Below are 19,324 nucleotides of genomic sequence, written 5' to 3'. Positions count from 1 at the left end.
GGTCATGCTGCATTAGGTTTAGTCTGTATTTAGGGTTATAATGTGGTTAGGGTCATGCTACAGTGAGGGTTAGGCTCTAGTTAGTGGTAAGGTCATGCTACAGTGAGGGTTAGGCTGTGGTTAGTGGTAAGGTCATACTACGGTGAGGGTTAGGCTGTGGTTAGTGGTAAGGTCATGCTACAGGGAGGGTTAGGCTGTGGTTAGTGGTAAGGCCATGCTACAGGGAGGGTTAGGCTGTGGTTAGTGGTAAGGCCATGCTACAGGGAGGTTTAGGCTGTGGTAAGGCCATACTACGGTGAGGGTTAGGCTATGGTTAGTGGTAAGGCCATACTACAGTTAAGGTTAGGCTGCAGTTACATTTAGTGTTCAAATATTTTAAAAGCACTGTCAACATGCTGATTGTCGGCATTCACAATGTGGACATTATGCCCAAGTCGACGTAACATTCAGACCATGTAAGCATTTTAGATCACAGCCTATAGGGTATCTGGTGTCACCATGTGATGGATGTTTGGTCCTAGAACATGTTAGGTGGTAAATTCATAATTTTATCAGCATAAACTTTTTTCTGTCAGTGTACAATAGGTCATGTATCCATAATACTCTCCAATCACCCAGTCCAGCTACAGATAGGAGCATGTCCTCTCTTTAGCACAGACCCTGGGTGAGGCACTATAATGACCCAAGAAGCCTACTAGCCAAGGTATGGTGGTGAGGAAGCCAGGAGGGGGTGTCTCCTCTTACTTCATGGAGATCAGTGTGGGATTGGGGGGACGACTTGTAGACTACGTACCTGCACTGAGGAAAATGCTTTACTTTTGTAAAGTCGGTAAAAAAAAAAAAAAAAAAAAAAAAGTGAACCCGCTACATTTTTGGGGATGTTTTAGTGGCATCCAGGAGGACGGCCAGACACCCTACACCCCTGCAGTGGTCCATACATCATTCCCTTGATAGCCACACAATAACCAAGATAAGCCCACTGGAGGTTTCCGCTTACAACGCAGTTGTGTTCCGATGAACCCATGGAAAGATACCTAGGTGCTATCTGGAGGTGTCAGTTAAGTGACTATTAATTCCTTCCTTATGACAAGGCATCAAACACTGGGTGACTAAGATGGAAAGATTGCGGTTTCCAGAAACAGATTTAATATTTATAGATTTAAACACACAGACGCGATTACAGAGGCCGAGAGAATAGGTCAGCGTGTCAGTAATAACTCAGATGGCAGCCGGATTCTGGTCTTCCATTCCTTAAGATATTAGTGTCATACACAGGGATTCAAATATCTTTCCACCAGCAAAGAGTATTGTACACACAGGGGGTCATGCACAGACCCCCACGATTGGAAACTGGGCGGAATATGGTGGCCCTGTCTGAACTAACTTGAATTAGGCCCAAAGCGTGGGAAGACTGAGTTTTACATTTTAGAAACGGTTGGTGCCATTGTGAATGCTTGTAATACCATATTGCACTGCTGGTTGTGCAAACCTAAAATCCTCCCTTACTTAAGGATTTAAGCAACATTATATAAAGAGTTCACTAATAAAGTTTTAGGTGAAATTTGTATTTCATACAAAAACCATGCAGATTGTCAACTTGTATACAAAGCTAATAAAGATACATTAGATAACGTCCGTGAGGTCACTTCTAGCCAAATGCTGTCCCTCTAACCCAGAGGTCCTCAAACTATATCGCTCTGGGACCCCATTAGACAATAAATATAATTACAGGCCCCCAGCAAGTTACTGCAGAAGGTCATCATATGTGTGGTCAGACAGCACAAACATGGCAGCATTGTGGAGGCACAGAGTGATGGGAGGAGTCTGATATACCATAACCCATCACATCACACGTGTAGTCATGGCAGCATTGTGGAGGCACAAAATGATGGGAGGAGTCTAACATAACAGACAATTCAACAGATGTTTCAGACTCCTTGAATCACTGACTGAGATTATAAGAGTCATCAGCAAAATGGAGTCGCAACCCCATGCTAAGAAGGTCGGGACCCACAGTTCGAGAACCGCTGCTCTAACCCATTCTAGCCACCGTGAAGGCTATGCCTCCATCATAGAGAAGCCAAAATAGAATGCAACAAAGCTTATATAAAAAAAACAGAACAATTTTATTGATTTACAGAAATTAAAAAAGGCAAAAATAGTTTAACACAAGACCCTAACAGTGCAGCATTGGGGGAATATCCAGGGTGATCTCATCCAGGCTAGCAAGAAGAGAGGACAGACCATCAGCGGGATCTGGAAGAAAAATTCATTGTCAATGCACCAGAGTTTGATATGAAGCAGCAGGCCAGAGCGCCGAGTGTAAGCCATAGCAACTAACCCAGTTCCCAGCTGAAGGACGGCACATCCATGGGAGATGGCTCCTGACTCAGTAACACATCAAACCTTGCAGCTTCATTCTCGTCCACCAGGAGGGAGACCCCGGCTAGGCAGATGTGGCTCAGCCTGTGTTCTTCTGGGACTGCAAAGCTTTCAAAGTCTGCAAAACAAAAAGGTTATGCAAAGTCATACCCATCAAGGCTGGAAATCAGAGCACAAGCCTGCAGCTTATGTGCTCAGTAAGAGAATACATTCTAGAAAGCACATCGATCTCAGGACTATAGGCCAATAATCAGACCTATTTAGGGTATTGGAGACAATGCACCAGTAATACTTCCCTGTAGTTCTCCTTTGTGTACAAGAGACGAAGTGTAGGAGGATCCAACACTGCATGTGCGTTACCAGGAAAGCCTGCGCAGACACCACCCCTGTGCACAATCCAACTTGTTAGCCTTTTGTCGATGTCAACTGGAGCCGGAAGACACCCGGGCCGCGGTCAGTACGACATGGTGCCTGTATATAGTGTGCAGGAGGGAGCTACAGGTGGTGCCATTGCAGGCTGCTGTGCACCCCTAGTTATACCCATGCAATTAGGGTACGCCAACATATTAGAGTTTCTTTTATCCAGATTACCCAGTGTTATTAAATATGGCTCACTGGGTAGTGTGGCACTACAGCTGCCAAGTATGCCCCAATTGCAGAATGGTGGCAGGGAAGGCTGTGGATCTGCAGTACTACAGCAGATGGGAGGGCCATTTGTGGAGCACCATGTTCTACTGTAGAGTGATCAGATGTTCTGCAGGTGGATGCCGGGTGACCTTCCGACAGCAGATACAGATATCAGAATCCAAACTGTTAAATGCCTGACAGTTGAGATTCTGGGGTTCTCCTGTGTGGGGGGTCCACAATCCCCATAGATTGAGACTAGAACCTGTGGCGAGTGCAGCAGCAAGTCCCGGCAGTCAGGATTCCTATGATACCACACTCCTACAAGTCCAGTGGCTCCGACACCATGGGGTAGACATTGAAACCTAACAAGAGTGGATTTAAGAGGGCAGATGTAACAAGGGGGTGTGGTAGTTTTCCGACAGTCGGGATCCCGACTGCCCGGACTCAGACAGCATGGTGAGCGCAACAAAGCCCCTTGCGGGCTCGTTGCGCTTGTCACGCTGCGGGCACGGTGGCCCACCACCGATTCTATTCTCCCTCTGGGGGTCGTGAACCCCCATGAGGGAAAATAGCGGGTGGCCGTTGGGCACCTGTCAACGTTTTGACAATCGTGATCCCGACGTCAGTTAAATGACTGTCGGGATCCTAGAGAAAATCTAAAGTGGATTGCTATTTTACAATGGCAAATAAAGGGCATCTTTACAAATATATATTTATGGTCAAGTCACAAGGAGTTGAGGGCCCATTTGTCCCCACAGCACTTTGGACAGTGGGCCATTAGTTGTGATGTGCCAGTTTTAGAGATACAGATGGTTAGGACAGATTGACTGACTACAGGGGTAACTATGACGCAGCGATAGAGTACCAGGCACTTTATTGCTTCTTCATATATCTACCCTTAAATCACAAGTGACCACGCAGGGATATATGTAAAACCTGTATCGTAAAGGTGCCTTGTGGACAATGCTTAGGAACCTCTGCTGTAGGAATCACCCACAGCCCCCCCTGTACTGCACACAGACCACTGGAACTTTCTGCAGTGACATATAGAGCACTTACCTTTTGGATCATAGGGAACAAACTTCTCAATTTCAGGGTAGTTCTGCTTGAAATGTCCCTGAGAAGCCTAAAACAGAAGTCACACAGGTAAGCAGATGGTGACCAGCATACCGTACTCAGGAACAGATTTAGGGGTGTCTTGTTAGCCCTGATGCTCTTGGACCCCCAAAGGCGGCTGAGAAGGATTAATCGTGCTAACTGGCTGACCAATTACTGCCCCCTCCCCGAGCGAATAGTGTGCTGTTCCAGGTGATCACATGGGATCCGGGATAAGTTACTACAACTGTGTTCTTATGATCCAGAGGCTGCTTATTGGGGAATTATGCTTCCAGTGCCCAAGGCATTATCCCCAGTAAGCACAGACAGCTGAGGTTTCCTGAAGGCCTTCCTATTCGCTAATAACAGATGCTTACAGGATATTCCCCTTAGAATATGGTTTGGCAAGTTGCATGTTCCGTCAGAGAACTCCCCCTACCTGCACTTATACATGAAGTGTCACATACCTTCTTAGCAACCGGCACGGATTTCTTGGCCTTCATGTCTCCTTTCTGGGATGGAACGGCATTCTGGTTCACAACTTGCTTGCTGATATTTCCCAGAGCTTTTCTGGAGGTCTTTGGCACAAGCCCAACACTTTCAAACACTTTGCCTTGCTGGCCCCTGAGCACAGGCTTAGCTACAGGAGAAGCACAACGGAAGGGAAGGTTTATGCACAAGAATGACAGCCTAAACACTGCTGTTAGGGTCTTGACACAAGGTGACGTTAGAGGTCATGAGCCAAGATACCCGGTATGCATTTATTTCATTCTGACAGAAGCCTTACTGCTTATTCAGTAATTACTAGGGAAGGCCACCAAGCTCTCACCTAACCAAGATCAATACCTGATAATCTGCTCTTGCAGCACACTGAGGGGCAGATGTACCGAGGCATGGAGAGCGGTTACCAGTTAGCTCGTGACTAACATTTCAGTCACAGCCTGTAAAATGACAGTAAAGCTGAGTACACATGGTGCAGTATGGTCGCTAAGCGACCATATTGCCAGTGATTTGTTTGTGCTGCAGCGATAAAGCGATGTGGGCATGCTCCCGTGTTCACCCTCCTAATGGTCGTTGGCCGCAGGAGCTTGCTCCTGCATTGAGCAGTTTCCCTCTGCTTCCCCGGGAGAGTCTACTGTTCATCTGCGACCATTGCTGGTCGCTGATGAAAAGGAGACACTGAGCAATATATTGCACCGTGCGTGTACACAGCTTTAAAAGCTAATTGGCCAATACATCCTCTCCCCTAGATCTGTGGTAGAAGCTCCAAGGGGTATTCAGCAGACCATGAACCAAGCACCAGACATCCAATGAGCCCTTATGTTAAAGACATAGTAATTGTGCACACCTGAGGGCCAGCCCACATACAGCAGTGCAGTGGGCCCTGCAAGGAGCAGGGTCCTATGTGGCAGCCCACACTAGCGGCAGGACTGCAGTAGGACCGGATGGCGGGACTGCTGGATTTCTAGGTGAACACAGTGTCAACAGTGGTAGTATACCATCCATCAGTATCCAGCCACATCACTGTGTGAATCCCTCCCCTGCCTTGCAGTCAAACATGTCCCACTCAGCTGCTATGTGTAGCCAGCACTTCGACTAGACAAGCAGCCTGGGGGTCATAGTAGGAGGATTTCGGGGACAGTACATGTTTGTTTTGATGCTTCCATGTAGGCACATGGATTACCCACATGGCAGCGTACTTACGGTGTGAGGATTTTACACGATCCTTGGAGGACAGTGTAGGAGCAACGCCGCTGTTCTCTTGGTCAACGTAGATTAAGGTTGCCATTTTTTTTTTTTTTTTAGTCACACCTGAAAGATAATGTAGATGAGATGGTCAGCTCACCAGCCTACAAGATACAGCATGGAAAAAAAAATAATTTGGGATAAAGACCCTTTAGTTCCCAGGAGACTCACCAACCCAAAGGGACTCTGCAGCAAGACCAATCATATGCATGAGTCTAACACCATGTAGGGTTGATTCATAATTGATGGCTGATTTAGAAGGTTTGCCTTCAATAGGGGGAGAATCATATGTTTTCCCCTGCATTGATGTAGCCATGCTCAGGTATCAAAAAAGTAAATATAGAAAAAATAAAAACCCCTCAGCCTTGTCACGTGTCAACCTCATGTAAAGGTCAACATACCCCTGCAGGCCAACCACAGCTCATTGGGATGTGTACCCAACCACACACCGCCCCCTGCTGCTGACCAGAGGGATAGCAGCAGTTACACCGCAGCAGCAGGGAGCTCAGGTGTTACACAGTGACAGTATATATATGTAACGCCCCAGCTGCCAGGTGTATGAACAGCCCCAACCCATCACCATGCAACAGCATGCTGGGAGTTGTAGTGCCCCTGCCCAGACATTAGCGGCTACATATCATACCCTACTACACACACACAACACAAGAGCTGCCCAGAAGCGATCATCACAGCAGGACCTCCCACCCCGAGGCACCGGCCACTGCACTCACCCGTTCACGTTAGCCGGTTACAGTTCGTCTCTGCACACGGATACCAACAACGCCGCTCAGCACCCGCCTTTAAATCAAACCGTGCGCCTTCATTGGCTGCTTCTCTGCGCCGCTCAGCTCTGATTGGTCAGTCTCTGCAGCGGCGGCAAGTTCCTATTGGTTAGAGGCCAACTCCATCAACGGCTGCATTATGGGCGAGATTCCTGGGTTGTATAATAATAACAGTAATAATATTATTATTATTGCACACTCACAGTGTGTGTGTGCGTGTGATTCACTGTGTGTATGTCACACACTTGTGATGTGCCTATGTATAATACAAGCAGTGGCTGTCGGGTTAATGCTGACATAGCTGAGCATGGGTGTGAATTAGGTCGATGGTAACTAGGTCGACACAGCAAAAGGTCGACATGCACTATGTCGACATTTTAACAAAGTCGACACACGCAAGGTGTCGACCTGGAGATGGTCGGAACATGAAAAAGGTTGGTGTGAGCTAGTTGCGGTTTGTTGCCTATGTCGACATCTGTCGACGTGGTCCCACAATTAGTGTATCGCTTACGATCACATGGCTCACTTTTCTGTTCCCAAATGTAGTACACGTGGATCGCAAAGTATGAACAAGTTATGTGATTGATTTTTTTTATTAAACTCATGTCGACCTTTTTGATGTGTTGACCATTGCCGTGCCGACCTATTGCATGTGTCTATCTTTTGTCATTTGAAAAATGACAGCGTAAAGCTGATTGGTTGGTTTGAGGCATCGCCTCCTTTATCCGCAAAGCCAGGCTCTTGCTTGCGTCGACTGCTGTGCTGTCATCTTCAGTTAGCTTTTAGTGGGGCTTCTGCCCTGCCGGAGGACAATTCGAAGGAGAACCTGTTGCGTCGTCATCGCATTGCGCGTACACAGTGGGAAAGCCGCGCAGCAACTCGACCGGACCCAGAAGTAAAATGATTACATGTGGTTTAATCTTATAGATCAGTCATGTCCAAACGATGGCCCTCCAGCTGTTGTGAAACTACAAGTCCCATCATGCCTTGCCACAGTTTTGCGAATAGGGAATGCTAAAACTATGGCAAGGCATGCTGGGATGTGTAGTTTCACAACAGCTGGAGGGCCACAGTTTGGACATGCCTGTTATAGATACACACTTGTGTGTGTATTGTTTGTTATTTCCTATGCCTCCTTCAGGCACGGAAATAATGTATAGATGTGCATGTGCCTACACATGACTACAGCATGGAATAAGTGTTCATACGTTGTGCAGATTTATTTTTTCCTATAGGAGCCCGTGAATGTCATTCAATGTCTGGCTGCAGTCTGGGAGTAGGAATGGATATCAGAAGCCCAAAATGGAATGATGGCTGGGCTTCCGCCATCAAATCTTTCGATGCGATGGTAACTGTCATAATGTCGACATGGATACCATATTAGTTGTCGACCTTTTGATTGTAGACAATGTAGATCTAAAATACCATAACCAGACCAGGGTCCCGTTCACACTATAGAGAGGAGGCAGCGTCATCTCCAAACGCTGCCTCCTCCCCCACCCTGATGATGCGCTGCCGCTACGCCACACCCCCTTTCTGACATCAACTTATTGCTAGGGGGGCTAGTGACGCAAATGCCGGGTCGCACCTGAGACGGACACATGTCCAAATCCCAGGTGCGACCCAGTATTTGCAATCTGAAAGGAGTATCAGTGACAAGTGTTATGGGGCATACACACAGGGTGATATGAGCCCCATTTCTGTGCGATCTGACCAGTGTCTGAGCTATCACAACGGCTTTGGTACATTGGCTGTTACATGGTCATTACTGAGTGACTGGAAGGTCTGTGAGGCTCACGCAGGTGCTCATTAATGACTCCTGATAGAGGCAGCACAGGTGGAAGTCTTTGTAATCAGAGGCAATGAGATGACATGGTATAAAAGGGCCTGAGAGGGGGCATTTACTCACATGAGCTGTTTGGGAAAGGAACCTTTTACCAGTACAAGGTAAGCATTGGGGTTTGGGATGTAAGAGTTGGACTTACTTTCCTGGTAAATACTGGCATGGGTTGAATGCTGGGTCTACTAGTACCTTCAGGCTGTCTTTTAGTGGTGTGATAATGTTGTACTGGCTAGTCTGCATGGTTAGCGATCCCTGAGAGTCCCTGTATAGGTGTTGGGACCCCAAGAACTAATTGGCCCAACTTTCCACCTTCCAGATTGAAGTGGGATAAAGACTATGTAGTATACATTAACTTGATGATCCCAAAAAGTTATGCCGCTAAAAAAATAGTCTGTACTTAAGCAGTTTTGGCGGCCTCCTTAGTTATGCCAGAAGGTATTTATTGAAGTGGTGATGGCAATTCTGCAACTATCAAGCATCGATAGTGCTAAACTATGCAATGGATGACCATCGATATTTTTACATATTGATGGTCATCCATTGTGTTTGAAAAATAAAAAGCAAAACATCGTTTTTGCTGTTCCATTGATGGAGGGAAACCAGATGGGTTCCCTCCAATCGATGGAACAAGTATCTGACATCGGCCATGAACCATCAATGATTTCAAATCATCGATGGTTGATGGCCATCCCTAGTGATGACAGTTACCATCTATGGCTGATGGTTTTAAGCCATCAGATTAGTTATCAATGGCTGAGTGATGTGCAGACCCCAACTGTCAGCAATAGGGTTCCCCCTGCCCTGTTGTAGTGACAGCTGCAGTCACTACTCTCTCCCTGCAGGGACAGGTATAGTTGATTATTCCTGCTAATGGCTCAAGTCGACCCCTGTCAGTGCCTCCTGTGTTGGATGCAGATACTTTATCTTCATTTTATTTTTCCCTTACGAAGGGTGATTGTCCAACTGCCTCCCATTGCCTGGGCCCAGCACAGCTGTCAGTGCTTCTGACTGTCAGACCATTGCTTGTTCTATTAGATGCCGTCATCAATGTTGTAGCACTGGTATTGTGCAAGTGGTAGGCTGCTCCATCATTATACTGAAATCAGGATCCCAACTGCTGGTACTCCGACAGGAGGGGGTGAGTGCCGAGAAGCCCCTTGGTGGCTTGCTGCACTCGCCACAGGTTCTATTCTCCCTCTACAGGGTTTGTGGACTTCATGAGGGAGTAAGTCAGGATTCTGATGTCAGTCATCCGGCACCCCTGTTCGATGGAAGGGAAAAACACTTTCCATTGGTCATAAACCATTGAATGGCTGCACACGAGTCAAAACCCAAACATGTCCCGTTGAATGTAATTTTCCTACTCATTTTACACTTTTTTTTTTTTTTTTTTTTTTTTCTTGGCATTGATATTGGTAAACCTAGATTTTTTTATTTTTACATGGGTTCTGTATTTCCAGGATTTTAAGTCTGTCTATAAGAGTCATGGAAGTCTTCCAGCAACCTGGGAAAGAGAATGGCACCTTCTTCCCCTCCAAGGCTAATCAAGGCTCCTGTAAGTAATGTAATGGGAAATGTCAATGAACAGACTAACACAAACTCCTATACATAGGTGCCAATTTATGTTTTTGCTGGTGGGTGCTCTAGCCAAAAATAGAGAGGAGTGGCTTAATGGGGAAGGGGTGTGGCCACAAAACAATACCAATTTATATTACGGAGCACAGTTGTCTCCAATGTTCAAATTACGGCAACAGAGTTCCGCATACATAAATGCCCCCACAGTGCAGGTACTCCGCGGATAGAATACACTCTTCCAAGGTGGTGGGTCCAGCAATGTAGGTGCTGCAACTGCAAGTTAATATGGCGTCCCAGCAGCGGGACTCGGGCCCGTGGGTGCTCAACAATTTCCATGGGTGCTTGGGCCCTTGAGCACCCACAGAATCTGCACCTATGCTCCTATATACAGTATGTTAGTAACTGATCTATTGGGTTTGGCCCCATTGAACCGTGTAGTCCACAAAAGGGTCTTCAGATCTTTATTACAGCCTCCTGTATATGACCAGGCATATCCCTTCCCTAGAATATTGGTTAATCCGCAGCAACAGCCTGATAATGCAATATGTTTTTTAAACAAAGACTTGTAATGTCAGGACGTAAATGCTGATAAACGAGGTTAGAAGATTCTTGGCCAACTTCGCCCAATACCAACCTGTCATCCGCTAATCTAATCTTCTTGGACAACTGTAGGGCTGGTTATTTGTACAGTTGTGTTCTCAAATCCATCCCCCCACCCCCTTACAGAGTGATGTACATGATCTGCCATCCCCTAATGGCAAATTTGCATGTCGTCTCTTCAGTGTGTATCATTCATGACGAGTTGTGTTTTTTTTTTTTCTTCCAATACAGCTGCAAGACTGTCACAACTGAAACCTATGAAAAGTGTTATTGTGCCAAAAATAAACTTGCAGAGGAGAGTTCTGGGAAACGTCAATCAAAATTATTTCACCAAACCTGCTTTAACCAAGGTGAGCAGTCTGCATGGAACTAGCGAGGACACTGTAATAATAATGTGCCGGACCCACGCCACCACCCTTATGACTCTTTGATAAAACTTTTTTACGTATAGGCAAAGAAACAGGACAGTCAGGTGCGTCCCAGACATGAGAGGAGCTATCCAGAGATCGAGACCTTCACACCATACAATCCCTTAGGTAATCTATGCACGTTCCATCAGAGTTCATTCCACTGTTATCTTGGCAGTAGAAAAGATCCTGTATATGGGGGGGGGGGGAGAAAGATATGTCAAGCCTAAATCCAAGTGTAGGTGTGGCCTATAGAACCATAGTCTAGCTACTTGTATCTAGACTGCACAGAATAAATGATTCCTAGAATCTAAGGGGATCTGTTTCATATCTTGGAGAGTTATTGTGCCAACCAATTGGCTTGTAACATGGCAGAAGCTGATCTGTTGGTACTTCAAAGCAGATGTTAAGGGGTGTACACACGGAGCAAATTTGTACTATTTTCTAAGCAATCTGACTAGATTGCTTAGAAAGTAAGCACAGATCTCTCTGTGTATGCTCCGAGAGATTTAATCTCTTGCTAAGTCAGTGCATGCAGTCAAAATCTAGTCAAATTGCTTAGCAAACGACTGCAAATCTCTGTGTACAGAATGAGAGATACTGATCACAAACCATTACCCTGACTTTTTTGCTCAAGCAAAATTGCTTGGCACAAATCTCTGCATGTATGGCCTCCACATTGGAGCTCTTGACACCAGCACAGATCTCTACGTGTGTATACCCCTTAAGTCAGCAGCCAATCGGCTCCTTTCTGTTTTTTTTTTTTTTTTTTTTTTTTTTTTCTTCAGCTTGTGACATGATGAGTTATCAGGTCACCAGGCTTAATACATCTGCTCCTGAGTGTGAAAGGTAGATGTATGGAGAAGTTGCCCATGGCAACCAATCATCACTGAAACAACATTTATAATATAAAATTATACAGAGCAGCTGATTGGTTGCTATGCCTCGCTTCTCCTCCCTTATCACTGCGTCATACATCTCTTCACTGTGAAAGACTCAGTCTCAGCTCTGCTTCCCTTTCCAGAGTATGAACGGTTTGACGTTCCGGAGGATCACAAGCTCAGTGACCGCTGCCTGGCTGGTGTCGCACTCTATGTCTCGCTGGATAATGTGAAGAGATTTGATGCACTTATAAACCGACCACTATCGCCCATGGAAAACTCCTCCATCACTTACGGTACTGTATGTGGCTAATGCAAACATGTGCGTGACCCATTGATTAGAAATCTTCCTGTAACCGCTGCTTTCTGCAGGGTATTGGTGCCTATACTCTCTGGTGCTACATCTGTATACTATATTCAAGTTTTTTTGCCAGCAGTGATGACTGCTTGCATGGTCTGGTACTCCGTGAGTATGAACGGTTTGACGTTCCGGAGGATCACAAGCTCAGTGACCGCTGCCTGGCTGGTGTCGCACTCTATGTCTCGCTGGATAATGTGAAGAGATTTGATGCACTTATAAACCGACCACTATCGCCCATGGAAAACTCCTCCATCACTTACGGTACTGTATGTGGCTAATGCAAACATGTGCGTGACCCATTGATTAGAAATCTTCCTGTAACCGCTGCTTTCTGCAGGGTATTGGTGCCTATACTCTCTGGTGCTACATCTGTATACTATATTCAAGTTTTTTTGCCAGCAGTGATGACTGCTTGCATGGTCTGTATTTAACTGACCCCTGGAACACGCAGATTCCACATCGCTGCGAGTTTTGCAGCGCCGTGGAAACAGTATGTGAGGCTTGTGGCTAAATGCAGCGGGCACCCTACATTAGCCACAAGCCTCACTGTTTGGGGAATCCTCACCGTCAACTGACAGCAAGGATTCTGGGACATTACATAGGGAGAGCAGGGGTTAAACGGCAAGGGTCGCCCCCTCCCCCCCCCTGTTTAACCCCCTCACCAGCCACATTGAATATGGCCCATACAGCTTACTCTCCAAGTTTCTGGCTTATGCTGGTCTTGAGGTGCTGCACTAGGGTTCCCCAATATACAGAGAGGCCTTGATGATGGCTTGGGGGCTTATCATACATCTGAACAAATCTATGTAACCAATCTCTGAGTTCTATTATATACTGTTCAATACCTTCATTGAGCATTTACCTTGTAGCACTTGTCCAGCTTTAGTGAGATGTCTGTTACTGGTTATTTTAGGCATTTGTTACTAGAGGTTGCATTTATCTAAAAACAAATTAAGTAAATTTAAAGGCCCATACACAGTAGACTATTTTCTGTCTGCATCACTAAAGCAGAGCGGTGGGGTACCCAGCTGTCTCGGAGCAGATCCATCCGCTGGCACTGAGCATGTTATCCTTGTCACTTGTGTGGCATTATATGTAATGGGCATAATCCCATGTCCAACAAAGCCGTGCCCTACACTTTTGCTGTTGGGTTGTTTTGCACTGTGGAGCATAATTTGCATTAAGGGTGGTATTATGTGTCCTGCATTCTCTATATGGGTGTGTGACATAGGCCATAAATGTAAAGCTTGCTGGGGGGGAGCTGGACACCCAAGCAAGGCATGCGTCGCCATTGCCCCAATGTATATTTTGGTATGGCGGTAACATATACATTACTAGCACAGGTAGAATGACTTCTCCCTATGATGCGAATGAAATCATAGACATGCACATGGGCAGGATTTTGCCCGGTCGGGGCTGCGCAGGGTGGAGTTTAGCTGATCGCTTGGCTCCGCCCAGTTCTGAATCGGGCCCCAAGAACAGAAATGCGCTGAATAAAATGGCCGCTGCTCCCATGCTTGGTATTCAAACCCCGCCCAGTATGTAAATAGCCTTTTATATGAAAGATTTTCAGCAAACTCTCATCTCCTGAAAATCTCTCACTTTTTGGGGAAAATAGCTCAGTGTGTACGCACTAAGTCTGTCCATTAGAGCCTTTTTAACTTTTATTAAAACTACCATGATGAATCTAAAATGTTTTTTTTTTTTTTTTTCCCAAGATTCCTATGATGCCTTCAATATCATATATGAAGATATCGCCATTGATTTCCCTCCTATGTGTGACTTTTAAACGATGTTGTGAAAATGTTTTTTATAATAAAATTGCTGCTTTTAATTTATCCAGTCTCTGCTATATTGGTGATATGGGTGGTCTTAGCTCCTGGGGATGTGGGTGGTCTTAGCTCCTGGGGATGTAAGTGCTGATGTCACAGTGGTCTGCACAGGATTGAGCATGTACTGGGGTGTCATGTGCCACCCTGGGTGTCCCTGTTTCTACACTGAGAAGGAAACTGCTCAGGACTGCACTCCTATCAACAATGTCACTCCTTTCTTTCTAGCACATGCATACTGTAGTATGTAATTCCTATCACTTTAAAGTGGGACACATGAAATACACAGGTTCTGTGGCTGGCATAATTGAATTCTGCTTTTCACCTGGTTTTATAAGCCATATTACTTATGTTAGTCATGGTTTAAAGGAATGTATAGTACAGGATTGCCTACCCTCCCAGAAATTGGGTCCCCCTCTAGCATCTTCAAAAACGGTCTGCAGTATGGGGGCAGCCATTTTCTGTTTATTTTTATTTTTTTATGGCAGCAGGTCCTGGGCAGACGCAGTGGGTAACAATAGCCCCGCGATAGTTAAGCCACTGCTACAGGGTGATACCAGGTTAGTGGGTCGGTAGTCTGGGCAAGCTCAGCAATGTCTCCTAATGCCTGGAGCAGGCATTCCCAACCACGGTCCTCAAGGCACACCAACAGTGCAGGTTTTGTAGATATCCAGGCTTGAGCACAGGTGACTTAATTAGTATCTGAGGGATTCTGATGAAACCCTGGTAGTAATTCTATTACTAAATGCTCCTAAAGGTGAGGAGGCTGGAGGGGCAAGTGAGCGCAGAGGTGGTAATGGAAAGTAAGATGGTGTTCATGAGGCTGATGTAGATAGGGCAAGGTGTGAGATCAGGGCAAACCCGGAGGATGGATGGTCTCCCTGCACTGACTATGGGGCTGATTCTGGCTCACTTAGTGCACTGAATTTGGCTCTTGCCCCAATGATCCGGTTTGAGCATGTGCTATTTACAGCAGGGAGGGATGGGGGTGGTGAAGCTGGGCAATGGGAATGCGGTGGGAGAAAGTGTGTTGTGGGGGAGTGTCACATGACAGTCAGACATCCACCCTGTCTACATCCCAGTGCCCCGCAAGTCTCCACTGACATATTTGCGAAGCCGGAGATATCATTTGGTCAGTGACCATTGAAAGATTACTACTGCTGTGGGCGCATGCGAGGGGATGTCTTCATAATACATGCCCTCCCGTGGTCGCGAGGCGGGAAAGGCTGTGCAGGGACATGTATTCCACGGGGCTACATCACAAGGACTAGGTAAGCTGTGAGCTTTGCAGGTTACCAAGTCCGTTAGAATCATCCCCCGTGTGCATGCAGATATTCACCTACTACTTCTCCGCTGTTCTGTGTGCACCTCCCCTCTCTATACACACACCGCGGGACAGGTGGGAGGTATGGTAATATGTGATCAGGATGTTGTAGGGAACATAGGGGTGCGTAGCACATTTTAATAGAGTGTGACAAAGGGGTCTAGCCTAGCACCACCTATTGATTAATGGGCCCTTCTTTTAGTGGCATACAGTTCTATAGAATTAGGGGGTGCCTGTGCACCCCTAACCCTCAATGTGCATATGCCTATGGTAGGGAACATTTATATTTGTATGTAAGAGTCATGCACAGCAAAATATTATATATATGGGTGATAAACTCCTGATAAAGAAGAATTATATTGGTTTGGCACTTTTCCACATCTCTCAGGAGATAAGTATCACAGTTTTGATGGAGGTAGGTGTAAAAGAAACGTATCAATAAAATATAGAATTTCAACACCACAGTGTAGAAAAGGCTTAAGGTGCTGACATTTTTAGTGCTCTGCTGCCACCATGTGGTTAAGTATAATAAGTGCAACGAAAATATGGCATTTAACTAACACTATTTAAGGATCCATATTTGTATAAAGGATTCCTCATGAATTTTCAGGACTTAAGCTGCCCATACACCCCCCGATACGGGCGTGCGTTGTGGGCTTAAATATCATGGATCACATCACATGTGCATGCAATGTGATGAGAACTAAGTACAAAAGTATGTGCAAGCACATACTTTTTGTACTGTGCGATGAGGTGCCGCGGGAGCGTGTACCTCAAAGCACAGCCCGGCATCGCAGCGTGTATGGGCTGCTTTCAACATTAAAAACAAGCAGATTAGTCCCAAATGGGAAGGATTTGATGGTGTAGTAACTTTTGAAACCATTTATTATACATACACATAAAAAAAGTGCATATGTAATACCTATGTACAGTCACTGTGCAGCTAATCAGTTGTGATTACACCATCGTACACACCAATATACACCCTCTGTTAGAGCAGACTAGCCATTTGCAGTTGCCGGTTGCAAGTATCGACCTTTATATTAGATAACGTCAGATATAGCTGGTACAAGATCAGCAGTTTTAATCTAATGTTGGTCAGTGACTTACTGGCCTGTACACACCCTCCTAGCTACCCATTTTATAATAGATTTGCCATAAAGACAAAGGGGCCCATTTATCAAACCATATTTGCGGCTAAATCCCCGAAAACGGGTGTTTAGCCGCAAATATTAAGTATCTCCTAAATGTATCAAAGGGGGACCGCAGCAGGAATCTCTGATACCTGCTGCGATCCCCCCTGCACCACCGCCGGCCGCATCCCCCATAGGTTTCTATGGGGGATGCGAAGCTGCCCAATGTATTAACATCAGGCAGCCCAGCTTCGCATCCCTGGGCTATCGCCATTCTGGGATGGTGATAGCCCATTGTAGCCTATGGCTGCGGGATCGCACTGCCGAGCGGGGCAGAGGGGTCAGCGCATAACCGCGCATATGCATAACCTGGGTCAGGGCTTCGCAGGGATGGGCTCCTTTCGGAGCCCGGTCCCTGCGCCCTTCTAATGATACATCCAGGCGGTGTAACTCTTGCAATGTCCCTGCGACGGCATTGCACTATGTTGATAAATGCGCTCCTATAGCTGTTTGTGTACGTAGAATCACCTATATCCAGTTTCTGTTGCCCGCTTCTCACTGGGTACCAACTGTACCAGTTAAGATACCCCGTTCTCACTGACGCAAAAACCCAGGTTTTTGCCAGAGCAAGCAGTAAATTCCCATGTCCTGTCTCAGTGTGAAAGGGGCTTTGCCCTGGGAATTACACACTGTATTTTTGCAGGGTTTTTTCTGTGTAATACACGGTTTGTGAACAGGCTAGACCTGGGTTTTTCTCACAAAATACAAAAAAGCAAGTTCATTGCATTGCTCAAAGCTGCTTTTTAAACGGGTGTGGTATAGGGGTCTGGCTGTCGGGATCCTGACAGTCGTTATCCCAACTGGCCGGACCCAGACAGCATGGTGAGCGCAACTAAGCCCCTTGCGGGCTTGCTGCGGGCACAGTAGCTCGCTACGCTCGCCACCTATTCTATTCCCCCTTGATGGGGGTCGTGGACCCCCACGAGGGAAAATAGCGGGTGGCCGTCCGGTACCTGGCTGTCAGTGTTTTGACAGTCAGGATCCCGTCCAGCACCCTTTTAAACAGCCAAAGATATTTTTTAAACATCCAATCAAAGCAGCTCTTAGATAACACACACACACACTTGATGGCAGGCATACCAGGAGAAGCAGTGTGAACAGGGCAGACACAGGAATTTCCCGGGTCTATGGTGCAGTATGAATGGAGTCTGTAGAGCTGAGATACTCTATGCCCCAACAAAAAACCAGGATTTTGCAGGGGTGGCAATGAGACCACAACATGAGTCTGCCCACAGAAGGTAATGTTGGTCATAGGTCTGCATTGAGTTACACAAATCTCTCACTCACTCACTCACTCACACACACACACACACAGAGGATGGAATACTGAGCAGTGTATTCAGCTTTAAGAGTAAGACAAAACCATGTAGGGCAATTAGCATAGACTAGGATGTCTCCATGCTGCAGACTGATTTGAATTAGAGAAGTTGGCAGACAAAAGGTAAAATGAGGCTCAATATAGATTAATGTTATGCATTTGGGTGTCATAACCTGGGGGGAAAATTATAGCCTTAATGGGGTAGAATTAGGGAAATCATAAATGGGAATTTGGAGTGCAATTGTAGACCTCACATTACAAATAGGACAGGGTAGAACTGGAAATAATTTCCAAGAAGGGCAACCAAGTAGAAGTTAAGTATTTAAGCTATGAGGATAGTTTAGCCAAATTTGGGATTTTGATATATTTGTACATGTTGAAGCATATCTTTTCTAGTATATAGAGGGCAATACACAACCTCTTTGCCTTAAGGTCAAAGACTAGGACGCACGGTCATGCAATCAGAGGAGAGAAGATGCCATACCCCCCCAAAAAAAAGTATTTTCACCTTTAGTGCATTAATACTACAGAACACTTACGGAAGTTGGTGAAGGCAGACACAATTAATACATTTAAAACAGGGTTGCCGACCCTCCCGGAATTTGCGGGAGTCTCCCGAAAATCGGGTCCTTCCTCCCGGCCCCCGGAAGGGTGGGCAACCCTCCCGGAATCAGGGGGACCCCCACTGAGCCCCCCGATCGCGGCATTTATATGCCGCAATCCGCGGGTGGGAGGGGGCGGAGCTAAAACGGCACAATTGTGATGTTTTAGCCCCGCCCCCTCCATGGATAGCAGTTATTTCTGCTATTTGATGTAATGGGGGCGTGGCTTAATGACGTCACAGTTAAGCCCCACCCCCAAAACTGGTAATGCAAGATTCCTCTCCGGGCTTCTCCCGGAGAGGATTTTTTTAAAGTCGGCAACCCTGATTTAAAAATTGGAGAAGAGGGGGCACATAATAAATCTGGGTAAAAAAGGAATGTGAAGCTACCCAAGGTGTCAATCAGGCAGCACCCAGCTCGCATTGTCTATGTGGTCCTTAATACATGGGCCCCTATGGGTCCCAGTGATAGCATTCATTGTAGACACAGGGATACTGCACATGACTAGTACTGCTGGGAGAACTCCCAATTACCCCTTTGCTTGCTAAAATGTGTGATCTGCAGCCCATAGTCTTACAGTGATGGCCAATCTTGGCACTCCAGCTGTTGCACTATACATCCCCGCATGACCAAATAGTAACTGTAGCAGGACTCGCCACACTATCTAAAATCAACTCCACTCCAACGTGGATAGTGGGGGTATGAAAAAGGTCGGGGGACGCGTACCGCTGCACTCGCCACGCTTCGGGTTGGCATTGA

The 19,324-nt window shown here is 46.3% G+C and overlaps 2 protein-coding genes across 3 annotated transcripts; one reads left to right on the top strand and one right to left on the bottom strand.

Annotated features, from left to right (window-relative positions):
- Positions 1 to 2,108: 2,108 nt before the first annotated feature.
- LOC146072250 (securin-like) lies at positions 2,109 to 6,634 on the bottom strand. 2 transcript variants are annotated; one of them, XM_083179577.1, is made up of 6 exons: positions 6,582 to 6,634; positions 5,809 to 5,916; positions 4,572 to 4,744; positions 4,069 to 4,135; positions 2,342 to 2,500; positions 2,109 to 2,256 (listed from the first exon to the last, which is right to left on the bottom strand). In XM_083179577.1, exons 2-6 carry the CDS (start codon positions 5,891 to 5,893, stop codon positions 2,177 to 2,179), a joined length of 564 nt encoding a protein of 187 aa, XP_083035703.1. In that variant the 5' UTR covers positions 5,894 to 5,916; positions 6,582 to 6,634; the 3' UTR covers positions 2,109 to 2,176. The 2 variants fall into 2 exon arrangements, with proteins under 2 accessions (XP_083035703.1, XP_083035702.1); XM_083179576.1 differs by lacking the exon at positions 6,582 to 6,634 and adding an exon at positions 6,022 to 6,181.
- A 1,834-nt stretch (positions 6,635 to 8,468) lies between these two features.
- Positions 8,469 to 14,137, top strand: LOC146073863 (securin-like). Its single transcript, XM_083181400.1, has 6 exons — positions 8,469 to 8,579; positions 9,936 to 10,030; positions 10,882 to 11,000; positions 11,102 to 11,186; positions 12,082 to 12,560; positions 14,018 to 14,137. The coding sequence occupies exons 1-5, from the start codon at positions 8,542 to 8,544 to the stop codon at positions 12,249 to 12,251; spliced, it is 507 nt and encodes a 168-aa protein (XP_083037526.1). The 5' UTR covers positions 8,469 to 8,541; the 3' UTR covers positions 12,252 to 12,560; positions 14,018 to 14,137.
- The last annotated feature ends 5,187 nt before the right edge of the window (positions 14,138 to 19,324 follow it).

Source organism: Crinia signifera, chromosome 4 (genome assembly GCF_055691185.1).
Source record: "Crinia signifera chromosome 4, ASM5569118v1, whole genome shotgun sequence".
In the NCBI taxonomy this organism is placed as follows: domain Eukaryota; kingdom Metazoa; phylum Chordata; class Amphibia; order Anura; family Myobatrachidae; genus Crinia; species Crinia signifera.
Note: the sequence above shows the minus strand (reverse complement) of the source record. Positions and strands in the feature narration are given on the sequence as shown.

Coding starts and splice junctions, on each gene's coding strand:
- LOC146072250 (XM_083179576.1), bottom strand. CDS start 6,166: ATGGCTACATCAATGCAGGGGAAAACATATGATTCTCCCCCTATTGAA. Junction 4,745..5,808: donor TCGTGTAAAATCCTCACACC/GTAAGTACGCTG, acceptor CTTCTCCTGTAG/CTAAGCCTGTGCTCAGGGGC. Junction 4,136..4,571: donor CCGTGCCGGTTGCTAAGAAG/GTATGTGACACT, acceptor CTTCTGTTTTAG/GCTTCTCAGGGACATTTCAA.
- LOC146073863 (XM_083181400.1), top strand. CDS start 8,542: ATGAGCTGTTTGGGAAAGGAACCTTTTACCAGTACAAG. Junction 8,580..9,935: donor GAACCTTTTACCAGTACAAG/GTAAGCATTGGG, acceptor CTGTATTTCCAG/GATTTTAAGTCTGTCTATAA. Junction 10,031..10,881: donor CAAGGCTAATCAAGGCTCCT/GTAAGTAATGTA, acceptor CTTCCAATACAG/CTGCAAGACTGTCACAACTG.